Source organism: Arvicola amphibius, chromosome 6, assembly GCF_903992535.2.
Source record: "Arvicola amphibius chromosome 6, mArvAmp1.2, whole genome shotgun sequence".
In the NCBI taxonomy this organism is placed as follows: domain Eukaryota; kingdom Metazoa; phylum Chordata; class Mammalia; order Rodentia; family Cricetidae; genus Arvicola; species Arvicola amphibius.
The window spans coordinates 85,934,982-85,951,012 of NC_052052.2; the positions used below are offsets into that span (position 1 = coordinate 85,934,982).

Sequence of the window (16,031 nt, forward strand, 5' to 3'; positions counted from 1 at the left end):
CTTTCGATAACAGAAGGGCTTTCCTTCACTACCTCCTTCAGAGCAGTCTGTCATCTCTGCCTGCAGACATTCTGGCAGAGATAAAATGTTGCATCCTTGGGATGCTGCTCCCATTTCTCTGGTGACTGATGACTTTGGACACTTTTTCAGTTCCCTCTTGTGCTCTGTCTCCTTTTGATTGTTTGTTTGTTTTTTTTTTGTTTTTCGAGACAGGGTTTCTCTGCAGCTTTTTTAGAGCCTGTCCTGGAACTAGCTCTTGTAGACCAGGCTGGCCTCGAACTCACAGAGATCCGCCTGCCTCTGCCTCCCGAGTGCTGGGATTAAAGGCGTGCGCCACCACCGCCCGGCCTCTGTCTCCTTTTGAAAAGGTTTACTCTTATTTTGTCTATTTTTACATTGGATTGTCTACAGTCTTACTGATTTGAGTCTCTCGTACATTTTCATTATTAACCCTTTATCAGACACATTATTCGGAGGTACTATCTCTCAATATGTAGCTGTCTGTCTTTTTCATGGATTGCTTCCTTGGTTATTCATACAGAAACTTCTGGTGTTGAGGAAATCCCATCTGCCCGTTTAAGCCTTGCTTGCCTGAGCTTCTGGGTTTGTTTAATAAACAAAGAAACAAACAAACCAAAACTGAAATAAAAACCACAGCCCAGACCAATGTCAGTTTCCTCATGCTTTTTTCCAGTTGTTTTTACAGGTTCAGTACTTACATTTGTAACTTTTAAAAGTAGGTTGTTTGTTGGATCTTCTCTGATTGTTAGTTGTTCATGTTACTCATTTTCAGAAGGTGTTTTCTATCTCTTTTGTTGAGTGGTTTGAATCTTTAGGGTTTTCTCTGTAAGGTTTGGAACTCCATTTGCTCGTGTGACTAATTCCCACCACGAAAACAACAAACAAATCAGAACAGAAACATTCTTATAAGGTTATTGTGTGTGTCTTAGGGTTACCATTGCTATGATAAAACACCACAGCTACAAGCAAGCTGGGGATGAAAGCGTTCCTTTCCACACTGTAGTCTATTGCTGAAGGAAGTCAGGGCAGTATCTTAAGCAGGGCCAGAACCTTGAGGCAGGAACTGATGCAGTGACCATAGAAGGGTGTTACCTACTTGATTGCTCACATGGCTTGTCAGCCTGCTTTTCTTTAGAACCCAGGATCACTAGCCCAGGGCAATTCTGCCTGCAATGGTCTGAGCCCTCCCATATCAAACACAGGCTTACCTACAGCTTGGAGTTATTTTCTTATTTGAGGCTCTCTCCTCTCTGATGACTCTAGCTTGTGTCAAGTTGACATAAAACTAGCCGGGACAGTGCGCAACGTCAAAATGAATAAATAAAAGGAATATATATATATAATATATATATAATAGCAAACTCAATAGCAGACACAATGGCACATTATCAGTAATCTTGGAACTCAGAAAGCTAAGGCAGGAGGATGGTAAATTTAAGGCAACCCTGGGATATATAATAAGACCTTACCTCAGAAAACAACCAACCAACCAAACAAACAAACAAAAAAGCAACAACTGCCAGGATGAGTATTAGTTGTGTAATTTTCTGAAAGTCCTTTAACCATTCTCTTTCGTTTTTTTACTAAAAAAAAAAACCTCCTATAAAATATATTCTGATCATGGTTTCCTCTCCCCCAACTCCTCCCAGATCCTCCCATCTCCCCACCCAACCAACTCCATGCCTTTTCTCTCTCTTTCTCCAGAAAATAAGCAGGCAAATAAATGAACTCCCAAGAATTAAAAAAAGAAACACACACACACACACACACACACACACACCACAGACAAAAAAACCTACAAAAATACAAAATCAGGAACCATACTACATAAACAAAAGACCAATAAGACAAAAATTCCCTATGAAAGCAATGAGACAAAAAGTCTACAAAATTGAATTTGTTTTGAATTGGCCATCTGCTGCCAGGCACAAAGCCCACCATTGAGTGTGGTTAATGCACCCAGTGAGCTTGTCACCATTCCTAAACCAGGCATTCATTTCAGAATCTCTTTTATTACTCTGCCTCCTGTGCTTGCAAGGAAGAAAGCCCCTCCTGCATTCTGAAGTGTTTTCTCCAGGCTGTGCCTCTAAAATTAGCGCCGAATCTTCGTTGCATGCTAAGGCTTGGCCTAATCAACAGGTTCAGGCAAGAGAGTATCATAGCTCAGACCACACCCGTGGAGTTCATGGGAAGAGGTCAGACTTGGGGTATGTTTTCAAAGTAGACCCAACAGGTTTTGTTCATGGCTTAAGTAAAGGCTATAACACAAAGAGAGGAGTCAAAGATATTCTACAATTTCCAGTCCAAACAACTGGGGAAATGAATTGGCTTCAGTGCAGATAAGGAAGCCATGGGATATCAGAGTTTGTGTAGAAGGGTAGAGGCTTTAATCTCTTCCATGTGAAATTGGAGGTGCCATTTTTTTTGTATCTTAGTAGAGATGTCAAGCAGTCAAAGAAGTATCTAAGAATTGAGTTTAGTACTGGAAACTTAAACTCTGAGGAAGTCACACTATGATGTTTTCATACACACAAATACACACCATCTCACACATATTTAAATAGTCTCACGAGATTGATCTTAAAAAGGACACAGAAAACCACATAGACATTCAATGTCTAACCCAGGTGCAATGTAGCCAGTATACCTGTAGTAGCATCAGGACATGGTCCTTTGTGTCTGTGGAAACCTGTGGGACGTTCTACATAAAGCAGTAAATTAACTTCCTGAATCTAATCAGAATTCCTTCTGAAGTCTTTACGTGTTAGATCCAAGGAGCCTAACAAATAAAGCTGAAGCAAAGCAAAGATCTGGACCAACAGGGGAAGGGTGAATCGGAGGGCTGCGAAGGAAACAAGAACAAAAGGAACAGAGAAACAAACATGCTGAGCTGATGTTCAGATTGCTGAATGGCCACTGTCTAGCAGACCCAAGGAATCAAAACAAACCAATCAACAGTAGGCAGTAGAACCAGTGTACAGCAGGGATGCCTAGGAGCACATAGGAACTAACAGTGCTTGGTGTCTCCAGGAGGACAGAGGTTGTGGGCTGAGTTATAACCTCTAGTCAGCAACTGACTAGAGAGAGGAAAACAGCAATTACTGGCAGTAGGGACTGTGTGCTATGCATGGAAACTAAGGTATCCACCACCCGTGGAAGGGGAAGAGCACCCCTTCCAGGAAGATGAATCTCCAGCCAGCACTCATAAATCGGCTAGCAAGTGAAAGCTGCATTCAAACTGCCATCAAGTTAACGACTGCCTGAAGAACACAAATGAGGAGCTCCAGAACCCTAGATCACCCTGGAGCAGAGCAGAATGCCAACAAGCCCAAATATAAGCTCAGAGTTTCAGTCATGCAGTGAATGTGACAGAGACTAAAGTGGATGGAAATAAGCAGAGCATGACAAAGGGAAGAGAAAGGTCAATTGTTAGCATCCTTAGTGTGAGCAAAAGCTTGTCTCTATGAAGCTAGAAAAATCTTCTGTTTGCTAAAAAAAAATTCAGGACACAAAAAATAATCAGAGCTGAAGAGTAAAGTTTAAGAAGCTGTCTCCCAAAAGTACAGCAAAATTACAAAGGTGTAAGCAGGAAAGGAAAGGAACATGGCAACAAGTGCAGAGAGCAAAGGAGCCAGTGTCAGTGCACCACAGAGACTGAGATGGGTAGGGACTTGGGAAATCCTGGAGAACTTTGGGAGGCGGCGCACATCTAGAGAAAGAAGGTCACTGGGAATATGTTCTTGAGTATTGTGTCTCATTCAAACCCTTAGTCTGTCTTCCTCCTATCCACCATAAGTTAAGACATGTCTGTCCTATGCTTCCTTCACCACAATGATCAGCCTTGACCATGGTCCAGAAGCAACAGAGCCAAAGTCTATGGACTAAAGTCAACCAAAAATCATTCTTCTCTTTACATTGTGGTGCTGGCATTTTGCCCCAGCAACAAAAGTCCAATACAATATGTTACAACATCATGACATTTTAGAACACAGGTATAAAGAAAATAGAATGATTCTATAACATTCAATGGAGACAGTGACATTACAGTCAAACCAAAAGAACAAAAAACAACTTCACAGCAATGGCATTGACACTGAAACAAGAAGATACCAAGTGTCGCCTGTATTTAAAATCCCAACACTTACCTATTGTTTAAACTCCCGTTTCCCATCCTGGAGAGGTCAGTTCATTACTACTGTGTACTTCATGCCTCTATTCACCAATGAAACATCCTTGGGACTAGGGACCAACTAAGAGGAAACTAACTTGAATAAGAATTTAATAGTCTTTTTTATTGATATTATAAAGATTGCTAAGTTTGGCATTTCAACTTGTAATTATTTTACAGGACACCACAAACCTTTGAATATTGTCTTAATTTTTAATATAATTAGATTTAAATTTCTTAGTTGGAAAAAGAAACTAGATCCCTGGCAAAGAATTCTAATAATTAGTTTTCTGTTTCAGGTTTTTGAGACAGGGTTTTACTTTATGGACCAGGCTGGCCTTGAACTGTGGTCCTCTTACTTCAGTCTCTGGAGTGCTAGGGCTATAGTTCAATACTAACAAACTCTGCAAAATGTTAGTCTTTCTGCTTCACATCTTCCAGCTTCAGAAAACATCCACACTGGGAAGACAGGATAAAATTGTTTAGAATTGCATTTGTGAGTTCATGAAACAGCAGTTAGTGCTCAGTGTTGGATTTAATCCCCACATCCTATTAGGAAAGTACCTGGCAGATTCTAATCTTATTGGTAGCACAATGAGTCTTAGAGAGTAGCCCCAGGCCATGTACAGTTAGAAGAACGTAAAGTCAGGCTTCAAACTGAGACAACAGAGCCAGTATCAACGCAGACAAGTACTACATCATCTATGGGACCATTTCCACCAAGAGTCTATGTCACTGGAATTTGATCTGTCCAACAGAATGCAATTCTAAATAATTTATCCTATCTTTTCTTTATATTTTTAGTCAAGAAAATATTATCTGTACAGACATACTTTATACAACACAAAGACAATTTGAGGAGAAACTTGAAGGTTTTTCAAATGCCAGCACAAATGGAGCACATATAAGCTGCCAAAACCTCTTCCTCTACTGCGCAGTGTGGAGCGGAGTTGCTTTCTCCTCACCCAAGTAGCAGTCAAACCAGTCCCCATCCATAGTGTTCCTACAAGGTCACTGTTTCTTGTATGGATCCCAGTTCTACTCCTTGCTGAAAAGATCCAGCATGCTGACCTCACGTCTTAGTGTCTGGGCACAAAAGCTTTCTGGTGAGACACCTGAACAAAGCAGTGTAGTGCCAGGCATGTTGGAGACAGCTGTAATTCCAGCACTGGAGAGGCTGTGGCAGGAGGTTCTCAAGTTCAAGACCAGTCTGGGCTGCATAACAAGATCTTTTCTCAAACCCAACTGCTGTGTGACTTTTTCCAGGGAAACATATTTACCCCAGAGAAGACATGGATGTCCAGTCAGAGAAACGATTCCATTAAGGTCCAGTGTGAGACAAGGGATTAACTGGGGCTCTTTACAGGAGCTTGGTAGGCTAAACAGCAGCTGCATCCTCAGAAGGGCCATCCAACCTGGGTGACGACTCATGAAAGCTGCACCTCTGGGGTTCAGCAAGACTTGCAGCACCCTCCACTGCAGGTCCAGACTTGAGGGGGTGTTTATGACTCTCACAACTTTCTGTGCTCTCTAAGCTTTGTGGTTTGCTTGAGCTTCCTGAGTCATGAGCCCCCTTCTCCCTCTAGGAGAGAGGATTTCAACTGAAGGAAATAGCTACATAACATTCACTTTCCCTCACCCCAAAATTATGGAGGAAAATTCCCAAAGCAAACTTACTCAAATGTGAGCAGATGGCTGGAAAGGAAGGGCACCAGTTCAATAAAAGTGGCATCTACTTTCAACTTGTAAATGTACATCTCAGGTCACATAAACATATACTTAGTCTACTTTCTGTTACTATAATAAAACATCATAGACAGAGTAACTTATAAAGAATAATTATGAAGGCTGGAAAATTCCATATTGGGAAACAGAATTTGGTGAAGCCGGTCTTGCTGGCGAGGACTGTCAGCAGAGCCCCAAGGCAAAGAGGACATCGCATGGTAAGACAAAGACTCTTAACTCAGGTCACTCCTTTACTCATAAAGCCACAGTTCCATTGGATTAGGGCCCCACCCGTATGGCCTCATTTAACCTTAATTACCTCCTGCCTCTAAATACCATGGATTACATTTCTACCCTTTTAATGCCTCACCAGAAGGATTACTTTTCAACATAAATTTTGGAGAAGACATTCAATCCATAGTACATGGCGTGCTCCTTTGTCAGCTATGGAAAAGACAGACGCCAGGGAAGAGCAGGGTCCATGAGCCTCTCTACAAAAGCCAAAGAGAAGCGACATTTCCATTTCTGTCCCAGCCTGCAACAGAACAATGTATCGTGAAGACCCTAGTTCGGGTACAGTTTCATCTGAAATGAATTAGCCAGGCTCAGAGTCTGACTGTGGTGGAGCTTTGGCTGAAACAGCAGCTAGGTCCAGGCCAGATAAATGGCCACTTTGCAAGCAGAGGTGGTCATTAATGTGCTGTGCCCTCAACAGAAAAAGAGTCGAATCAGCTCTGGACACTCGGGATCCTGCTGAAAAACCCTGTGTTGTGTGTATACACAGGTACTTTGGATCTCACCCAGCTGTAATTAAAACCCCTTTTTTCCAGACCCTGCTCATCCAAACAATGTGGAGTCACACTACAAGAAAACGTGTTATCACTCAAACGAGTCCATATTTTTCATACAACTGAAATGCAGCATAAAGCCGTGAACTGTTAAATATGAAAGTAAAATTGGATGCAGGAACTGGTTGGTTCCTGAGCTACCGAAGTCTCACCTTTCAAGAGATGTGAGCCACAGGTCACAGTTGTATACTCAGGGCACAGCCTCAAGATCAAAGCCTTCTGCACTGAAGGAAGTGTTCACAGTCCTCCCCGCCGATCCACAAGCCACCCATTGTGCCCTCCCATGTCCTTGTTCAGGCCAAGCTGTAAAACGTTATGTGTTTGAATGATGTTTAAAAGTGCTCTGTGCAATTAAGTTTTAAAGCAAAGAGGCTGCTTTTCTTTCGGTGTATATATGAAACTCCCCATAAATGTAAAGTCCTTGGGTGTGTTTGGGGGGAGGGGATGATTAAAAAGAGCAAAGCTTTTGAAAGGAACAAACACTTCAAAAAGCGAAACCCAAGGTGTTCCCCTCCTCATAATATTAAAAATGCCTTTATAGTTGGAAAAAGTCGATAGATCAAAAATACATATAGCAAAAAGAGCTATACGAACTCCATGTTCACTCATGCCCAATTTGCATCTGCTCTCCAAGGGAAACCCCTGCTTTTTAAGTATAATTATCACGAAAGATTGTAAACTGCCTTCTCCTGGCGCTCTGTACTCGTGATGTGAGAACAAGCACTGCTCTTTGTTAACGGTTGGCTCACCAAATCCAGGGCAAAGTTGCTGGCTTGTGGCTATTTATCCTAGCTTTAAAACATTCCTCCAAGTGGTTTTGTTTGTGAAGCTCTTAGAAAAATGAAAATAGCCCAGAGACCGATTCCAAACCAAGGCATGTACATGGGTCCACACTGTTCATATGGAAGCTTGGGGGAAGAACAGGTCCTTGCTCAGTCTGTAAAACAGTCTGGGCCCAGCCAGCATGTCTCACACAGAAAGACATGTTACCACTGACAACAAAGTACAATTAGGTTCCAGGAAAACAGTGGATTCAGACTGTACAGCTAAACCAAACAGGTCCTTCGAGCACCTCTTAGATATCAATCACTAGTGGCCTAGTGGTTAGGATGCGACCCTCGCTCAAATACCAGGATGTTCGTATCCTTAGTACAGAGAAAATTTTGAACTTGCCACTCTATGCTCTTGTTTGAGAATGTTCCCAACTTAGTAAAATGAACAGTGCAGGCTACTTTTATTGGTAAAGTCACAGTGTGCCTGGCACATAGCAACTTGGTTACTAATAAAACCATTCACATATGCAAACATTAGGTCACTTATAGATCTGGTGCCAGAGACATGCAAGGTAAATTTAAGGAAACCCAACCCACCACATGCACCATGTTTTTCCTCGTTAACTCTGTTTTTTAGTGTGTGTGTGTGTGTGTGTGTGTGTGTGTGTGTGTGTGTGTGTGCTTGGAAGCCAAAGGAAAGCAACAGGCGTTGTCTTTAGGCACTGTTCACTTTGTTTTAGAGACAGAGCCTCTCACTGGGTTGGAACTTGCCAAATAGGAGTAAGTCAGGTTGACTGACTACTGAGCCCCAGGGATCCCACTGTCCCTACCTCCCCAGTGCTGGGAGTACATGTCCATCTCTTCAAAACACAAAGCATAAATAAACAAAAGACCCAGTTTCAGGTGACTGAGCTCAGATCCATATGCAAGGCAAGCACATTACTGCTCGAGTTATCCCAGTCTGGGTTAGACTTTTCAAACAGTAGTTTATAAAGTTCTGTTGGCCAACTTTTAGCAAAAATATCAGTATGCATTTTTCCTGGATATAGAGCTAAGTGGCATGTTTTATGTACGAACTTAGGCAAACTGAATTGCCTAAAGAGAAGCAGTCGCCCTGGTGCATTGTTGGCTATAAAAAAAATTATTCAGTACCCCATGAAGGATAGTAGCCTGGATGAGACATCTAACATAAAGTTTGTGAATGGGCAGATTCTCACCTTCCAAACCTTTAAAAGGAGCCTCACTCACAATTCATTGGTTTCTTTAGTGTGGAATTGTGTAACTGGTGTTCAGGGTTTGGAAATAAACACAGTTGATTCTTGAGAGCCCTAAGGGGACTACAGACAACAATGTGGGCTGAGGGAGGAGAAGCTAAGTGTGTGTTTGATTCTGACAGGCATCAGATCAAGGGTTTCCTTTTCAAGGGAGCCTGGCAAGGAAGCAATGGCAGATGCCCAGAGAAGCCTGGGTCATGGGATTCGATAGCAGGATCCTGGAACAAGGACTGAGAAGAGCCAGACTAACCTAAGCGCCAAAATTCCTTCTTTCTCTTTCCTCCCTAATCGACCAGGGCTAGCCTCCAGCAAATCAAGCAGTCCTGGAAGCGGGTGAAGTAATCACCAAATGGATACCATTTACAGAACTCTAGGTCTGGTCTGGGCACTGGGTGTGCTGAGCAAATGTGTTATCTTCAAAGTGCCTGGTGGTCCAGTCCTGACCGGAAGTACAGTCTGCAAAGAAGCCAGATAACTAAGAAACAAATGAAAGCCCCTTTCCTCCCTCCTTCCTTCTACTTCTTTCTTCTTTTCTTCCTCTTTTTTCCTTCCACCTTACCTTCCTCCTTCATCCTTCTTCCTTTCTTTCTTCCCCCTCCCTCCTTCCTTTACTGGGTCCTGGGGCTCAAGCTCAGAACATGAGGCCTGGTGGTAAATGCCTTTACCCTCCGAGTCATATAATCGACCCAAAATCACGTTTAAATGAAGATGGAAAGAACCATTAGGAAGAAAGAGGTCACAGACATGGAGCATCTAATAGCAAATATCCTAAAGAGAAGGAACTGAATAAAGACTAGAAGTGTAACAAAGGCCTTGGAACATGGGACAGACCTGTGCCGTGACTGGAGTGGAGGCAGCAGCGCTGTGAGGAGACACCGCTCAGGCTGTAGTTTTGAGAGCTGCTCCTACGTCGTGGCTTCTGTGGAGTGTCAGAGTTCACCTAGGTCACATGTTGAGACTATGGCTGCTAGGTCGCATGGGAGATTGAAGAATGAAGACACGAAATAGACTCTGAGAAGCATGAGCAATGGAACCAAGTAGAGAAAAAGACAGGTTTAGCTTGCTAGGCAGTGGAAGAATCCCACCCGTAGTTGGATTTACAGAGGATTTGTTTGTCTCACTGTTTATATACTACCTCCTGCAAGGCTTGGACATGATTGATCATTCTGGAGTCAAAGCTGGTTCTGTGGAAAACTGTGGCTTTCCTGAGTGGCTGTCACGTCAGGAATTTTAAGAAGCTAATAAAAGAATGACTGCAGAGCCTGCCCCTGGAGCCTAAGCCAAAGAGCATGGACTATTGAAACCCAGAGGCCAGTATTCAGGATGAAAACGAGCAACAGTTATGGAACTGCTGTGTCATAATGGAAGACTGCAGCCAGAGAGTTTGGTGCAGGTAGTTGTAAGTGTTGAAAATGTGAGCGAGAATGTGACACAAGAGGTGGGGGGCTAAAGAGATGTGAAGGTCAAGGAATAGAGAAGCCAGATGACCTTCAATACTCCAGTCTGATCCAGATGTCCTTATATACAATCTGTAAATTTTTTACATATTTTTAATTCTTATAAGGCATAAATCCACCTGGGTTGGTGCTTATGGATGATGTGAGAGTACCACTTTTATTTTCTTTTTGGGTAACCAGTATTTCTTGCACCATGTGATTGTATATTTCTTCCCTAAATGGCCATTAAATTAGTTCCTTTTTTCGTTGTTCTTCCCCCTTTTCACTCCTTGTCTGCTCTGAAGTAAGCCAGACCCTTGAACACCCTCTACCTGTAATACATAGTCTGAACACTGCCATGAAAGTAAACTTTCTATAATAGAGACATGGCCATGTCACTCCCCTAATTAAAATGATTAAATAATTTCTTTTGTGAGAATACAATCCAGAATCATAAGTGTGGCATAGGTAGCCTGTCTCACAATGCTTCTCTTTTTGATAGTCTTTGCTGATAGAGTCATTTTCATTTCCTGGCGTTATCCACATTTGTATTCTAGTACTTCTCTGTAGAAAAATCTAGAACCCAATTAACTTTTAAAACATCTTACTAAGTTATATCTGCTAGCTTTAAGAAGTTCTAGATGGTTTATTTGGCATTTACTTGGCATCTGATCTCTATATGCACTATGTTGACATCATAAATTTCCTTATGTGTTTACAATCTAGCAGAAAGAAAACAAGGACCCGATAGCTATGGAAAGGCTAAGCACCCAAGTGTTGTAGAAACTTGAGTCAACTGCCACAGCCTCAAGTGGCAGAAATGGCTCTTTGCTTGATGGAAATCAGTTGTGCTTTGTGGGATAGTTGTGTGGATACAGAAGAAAATAAACTTCTTTAAAAGTGAATAAAAGTTACAGTCATAGAAGAAGACGAGAGGGCACTTTAAGGAGAGGAGTGGCATCAGTTAAGGCAAAGCAAGTGGGGGAATGGGACCCTGCTGTCTATGCCGAAGCAGGAGAAAGATGAATGACTGGAAAGCCAGATGGGGTAGAGTACACAAACTTCTGGGCATTGGAGGCAGTCTATTGAGGGACTGAGGGATTAGAAAATCACTCTCTTAGGTGAACCAAACTTTAAACTCAGGGATATTGAGTATAAGAAGATGTGCCAGGTATCTAGAGATAATAGGTTTGTGGAAAGGCTAAAAGCTTGCCAGAGAGACACTAGAAGGAGACCTATTGCATTGAAGCAGTAAGAACATGCTAAGAATTCCTGCCCTATGTAAGCCTGTGCATTCACCCGAAGGGAGTTTCTCATACATGTGTTGCTTTTGTCTATGTCTCTACAAGGGTTCATGTGTGTGTGGGTGAGTGTGCATGTCTCTGTGTGTGGCTGCCGAGGGCAGAGAAGTATGTCTGCCGTCCTGTTTTATTACTCTCAGCCTATTCCTTTGAAACAGGGTCTTCTACTGAACCTGGAGCTCACCACTTCAATTATGCTATCTGACTTGCCAGCTACCCCCTACCTCTGCTACTCACTACTCAGATTACAGGCACAAGAGGCCATGCCTAGCTTTTACATGGGTTCTGGGGATCCACACAGTAAGAATTCGTACCCAAAGAGCTGTCTACCTAGCCCCTCTGTTGCTTATTTAAAATGCATGCTGTTTTAATTTATTTCTATAGCCTAGCTATGTCTTTGGATTAATGGTTTTATTCCTTTCTCTCCTCCCACGTGGTGTGTGACAGCTTCTATTGGATATGGTTGGGTCCCCAGACCAGGATCTCCAGGAAGCTGCTGCCGGCTGTATATCTAATATCCGAAGATTGGCTCTGGCTACAGAAAAGGCGAGATATACTTGAAACGTGAACCCACACAAACTACCAAATAACAAGGTCATACCACTCCCTCTGCTAGGAAGACAGTCAAGAAGCATTTATCAACCAGTCCTTCAAACAGTCTAAACAAAACCCCACATAGACTAAGACATAAATACTTTTCCTTTAAAAATTACAAGAATCTTTTTCTTCTATTTAATGAAAAAGTAAATATGTAATAAAATATAAAACCAATAAATTTGTGATAATTTTCCAAGAATTTGAGGGTAAATGTATACATTATTTATATAGTTCAACTCCATTTTTGCATCGGCAGTGATTTTAATAAAAACTATAGCTTTTCTTCAGTGTGCGGTTCCAGACGCACCCGTGAATGCCTTCAGAATGCCTCTTCTGTTAAACCAATCTGGCTGTCCTGTGCTTACTGCTCGGTCTGCTCAATCGCTTGCAAACCACAGGAGAGTTCTGAGGAGATGTGCTGATTTCACAAATGATTATTAAATAGAATTCAGCATTAACAGCTGTTCTTAGCAAGAGCATTCTGAGGTCATCCCAAACTTCTCCTGTACCATCAAACACCCAAGACAATAATGTACAACTATCACCACATGGCTATATGCAAATCGCAAGGACAAGGGGTCCTTTCACTTTGGGACACACCGAGTGTAAACAACGATATGTTTCATCTCCCTCAGAGAGAGTCACCAACGCTTTTACTGAAATTAATTTATGCTGATGTAAGGACAATATTACTACACATCCGATCACTTTGAATTTCTGAACGGATTTCTAGCACATGAAGTACTTTTTAAAAAGTGGCTACAAAGGATTAGTCGCCCTCTATCAGGCTAAGAAACATTAGAACACACTTTTAAAAATCACATATGTAACCTCTGTGTTCTGAAATGTTTGGGAACTAACTGTCCCAACCATCTAACGCTTGCCAGAAAAACAGCTTAGTTTGTGTCAGCTCGGAGAGCCAAGGATCTCCCTCAGAGAATGCTTTAGCGAGCAGGCAAGGTCATTTTATTGAAGAAATATTAGACACTGTATATGTCATCCTTTGGAGAAAAGCATAAACTTAACTGAATTCAATGTAAATAATTTGTACAAAATGAAAAAAGCCTGTGCGAGATGAGCAATGGCAGAGGTTCCAGCAAAAAGGTCAGTGCTTCAGGGATTTCTAAAGTCTCATAAAACACCCATTTTTTTTTTTTTTGCTTTTGAACAAGAATATAAATGAGAATACTGCAAAGAAGGAAGCAGCATTAATTCTAATGATTAACTTTAAAGAGTAAAGTGTGCCTGTCAACTTCCAGTTAGATATTTCTAAAGGTCTCACAGTAACCACTTTTGTTTGACAGCAAGTTGTGATAACTACAGGAAATGAATGATCATTAGGTTGTTACTACAGTGACATCAAAAGCTCATCATCAGCTTCGGGTCTTAAAATATTCTTGTGTCACTGAAGGGAAGCAGGATAAAAAGCAATGGTGAAGGGAGGGGACGTGTGAATACTGACAGGAGGACTGCATTTTATGGTGTCCATAGCATTTGTTTTTATGGTTAACAAATGCATAAAGTAAAAGCAATAGAGCCATTTTAAAGAAGCCATGCCCTTAGAAATGGATAAAAGCACTGTTCAGATTTTCTTACATATTTTCTAAGTAAACAAATCACCAGCAATTTAGTGCCTTTCAGAATATGATGTTGATCTCAAAGGCCAATGTTGGGCTTACTTTGTGAAATGGGGTTATGGAAAATGCTGGTCTCACTAGAAAACTGTCAAAGCCTGCAAAGCACCCTCAGTTTTCAGATGATGTGGATGAGGCTGATCAGCCAGTCCCCTGGTCAGCAAGTATATGCAGTGAAAATACTTATTGGTTTGATTTTCCCTTCTATGTATGAGGGGTTTTGTGATATTTATTTTGTGCTAGTGAAGGCTTTAATTCTTTATGTTTTTTATGATGAGTTTCTTTTTTTACGCTTTATTTTAACTATATGTACAGAGAACACAATACGCCCTCTGGTTTCTTCAGTTTGGAAGGGGTTTAAGGTGGAAGGAATTTTAATTGGATTTCCTTTGGGAAACCCTAGCCATGATCTTCCACCTTTCCCAGTCGTAATTTACTCTTATTGGAATGACTTGCACTAAAAATAATTTGTTTCTTTTTAAACATTCCGTGTTCTAAAAATGAATTGACAGTTCTTTTAGGGCATGGCATCTTGAGTTCTGCTTCCTCGTAGACTGGTGTTACTGATGTATCTCTAAAGCATTCATACAGAACTGAGAGATTATGATTTAAAAATACATGGACAATGCATTCCCATTTAAGAAGGGTCTAGGTTGTTTAGAGGAGTGAAGAAGTCCTTTTTCCCCTTTACTTGATGTATTAGGTCAATAAGACAAAATTTCCCAGTCCAAATAGTTTAAACTGTTTACTCTAATTTCATTCCATGAAAATTTGGGATTGGAATACCTATGCTTATTATTGCAATTCATATTAAGAAAATGATGTGTTAAACACTTCAGTACTTCATATTCAACAAACGTTCTCAAACTAATGTTTCCAGTGTACTGAAGAGTGAAAATAGAACTCTCTTTCTAAATGAGAATAAACTAGAAAGTGTTGGTTCTACTCTGGTGCTACTATATTCAGGTACGGTGTTAGATATTTAAACTATATTACATAGTTTGTTTCTTTCATGGTGGGGTATGTACCGTGATGGAGATATGGAGGTTGGAGGCACCTGTGTAGTGTCTTGGGAAATGAACTTTAGGCATCAGGCCAAGCTGCATGCACCTTTACCTCTTTTTTGTTGTTGTTGTTGTTGTTGTTGTGTGTGTGTGTGTTTTTTTTTTCCTCATGGTTTATTTTTTTTTATATTTAAAAATTTCCATCTCCTTCCCTCCTCCTCCCCCCTCCCTCCGCCCCTCCTCCCCCTTCCCTCCCCTCCTTCTCCCCCTTCCCTCCCCTTCCCTCCACCCATACCTCCCCTCCCTCCCTCTCAAGGCCAAGGACCCATCAGGGTTCCCCACTCTATGCTAAGTCCAAGGTCCTCCCAACTCCCCCCAGGACCAGGAAGGTGATCGACCAAGCTGAGAAGGCTCCCACAGAGCCCGTCCATGCAGAAGAATCAGAGCCCAGCGCCATTGTCCTTTGTTTCTCAGTCAGCCCCCGCTGTTGGCCACATTCAGAGAGACGGGTTTGGTTGCATGATCCATCAGTCCCATTCCAACTGGAGTTGGTGATCTCCCTTTAGTTCTGTCCCACCGTCTCCATGAGTGAACGCACCCCTCACGTTCCTGACTTTCTCCCTCATGTTCTCGCTCCTTCTGCTCCTCATCAGGACCTTGGGAGCTCAGTCCAGTGCTCCAATGTGGGGCTCAGTCACCTTCCCCATTTGTCGCCAGCTGGAGGTTCCCTCACGGTCCTGACTTTCTTTCTCATGTTCTCTCTCCTTCTGCTCCTCATCAGGACCTTGGGAGCTCAGTCCGGTGCTCCAATGTGGGGCTCTGTCATTTTCTTCATCTATCGTCAGGTGGAGGTTCTATGGTGATATGCAAGAAATTCATCAGTATGGCTATAGGAACTGGCCTTTTCAGGCTCCCTCTCCTCAGCTGCCCAAGGAACTAACTGGGGGCGTCTCCCTGGAAACCTGGGAACCCCTCTAGGGTCAAGTCTCTTGACAACCCTCAGGTAGCTCCTTAAATTAAGATATATGCTTCCCTGCTCCCATATCCACCCTTCCTATATCCCAAGCACCCCATTCCTCCGAGCTCCCCCCATTCTCCCCTTCACACTTTTCTCTCCCCATCTTCCCTTGGCCCAGTCTCGCCCAACTCTCAAGTTCCCAATTTTGCCTGGCGATCGTGTCTACTTCCACTATCCAGGAGGATTACTATATCTTTTTTTGGGAGTTCACCTTCTTATTATCTTCTCAAGG

The 16,031-nt window shown here is 42.2% G+C and overlaps 1 protein-coding gene across 1 annotated transcript in view; it reads left to right on the plus strand.

Moving 5' to 3' along the window:
* Odad2 (outer dynein arm docking complex subunit 2) overlaps nt 1–12,107 on the plus strand; it is a 162,067-nt gene extending 149,960 nt beyond the window's left edge. Inside the window, 1 exon segment of the mRNA XM_038335418.1 lies at nt 11,994–12,107. Coding sequence (XP_038191346.1) covers nt 11,994–12,107 — 114 coding nt within the window.
* Nucleotides 12,108–16,031: the final 3,924 nt, after the last annotated feature.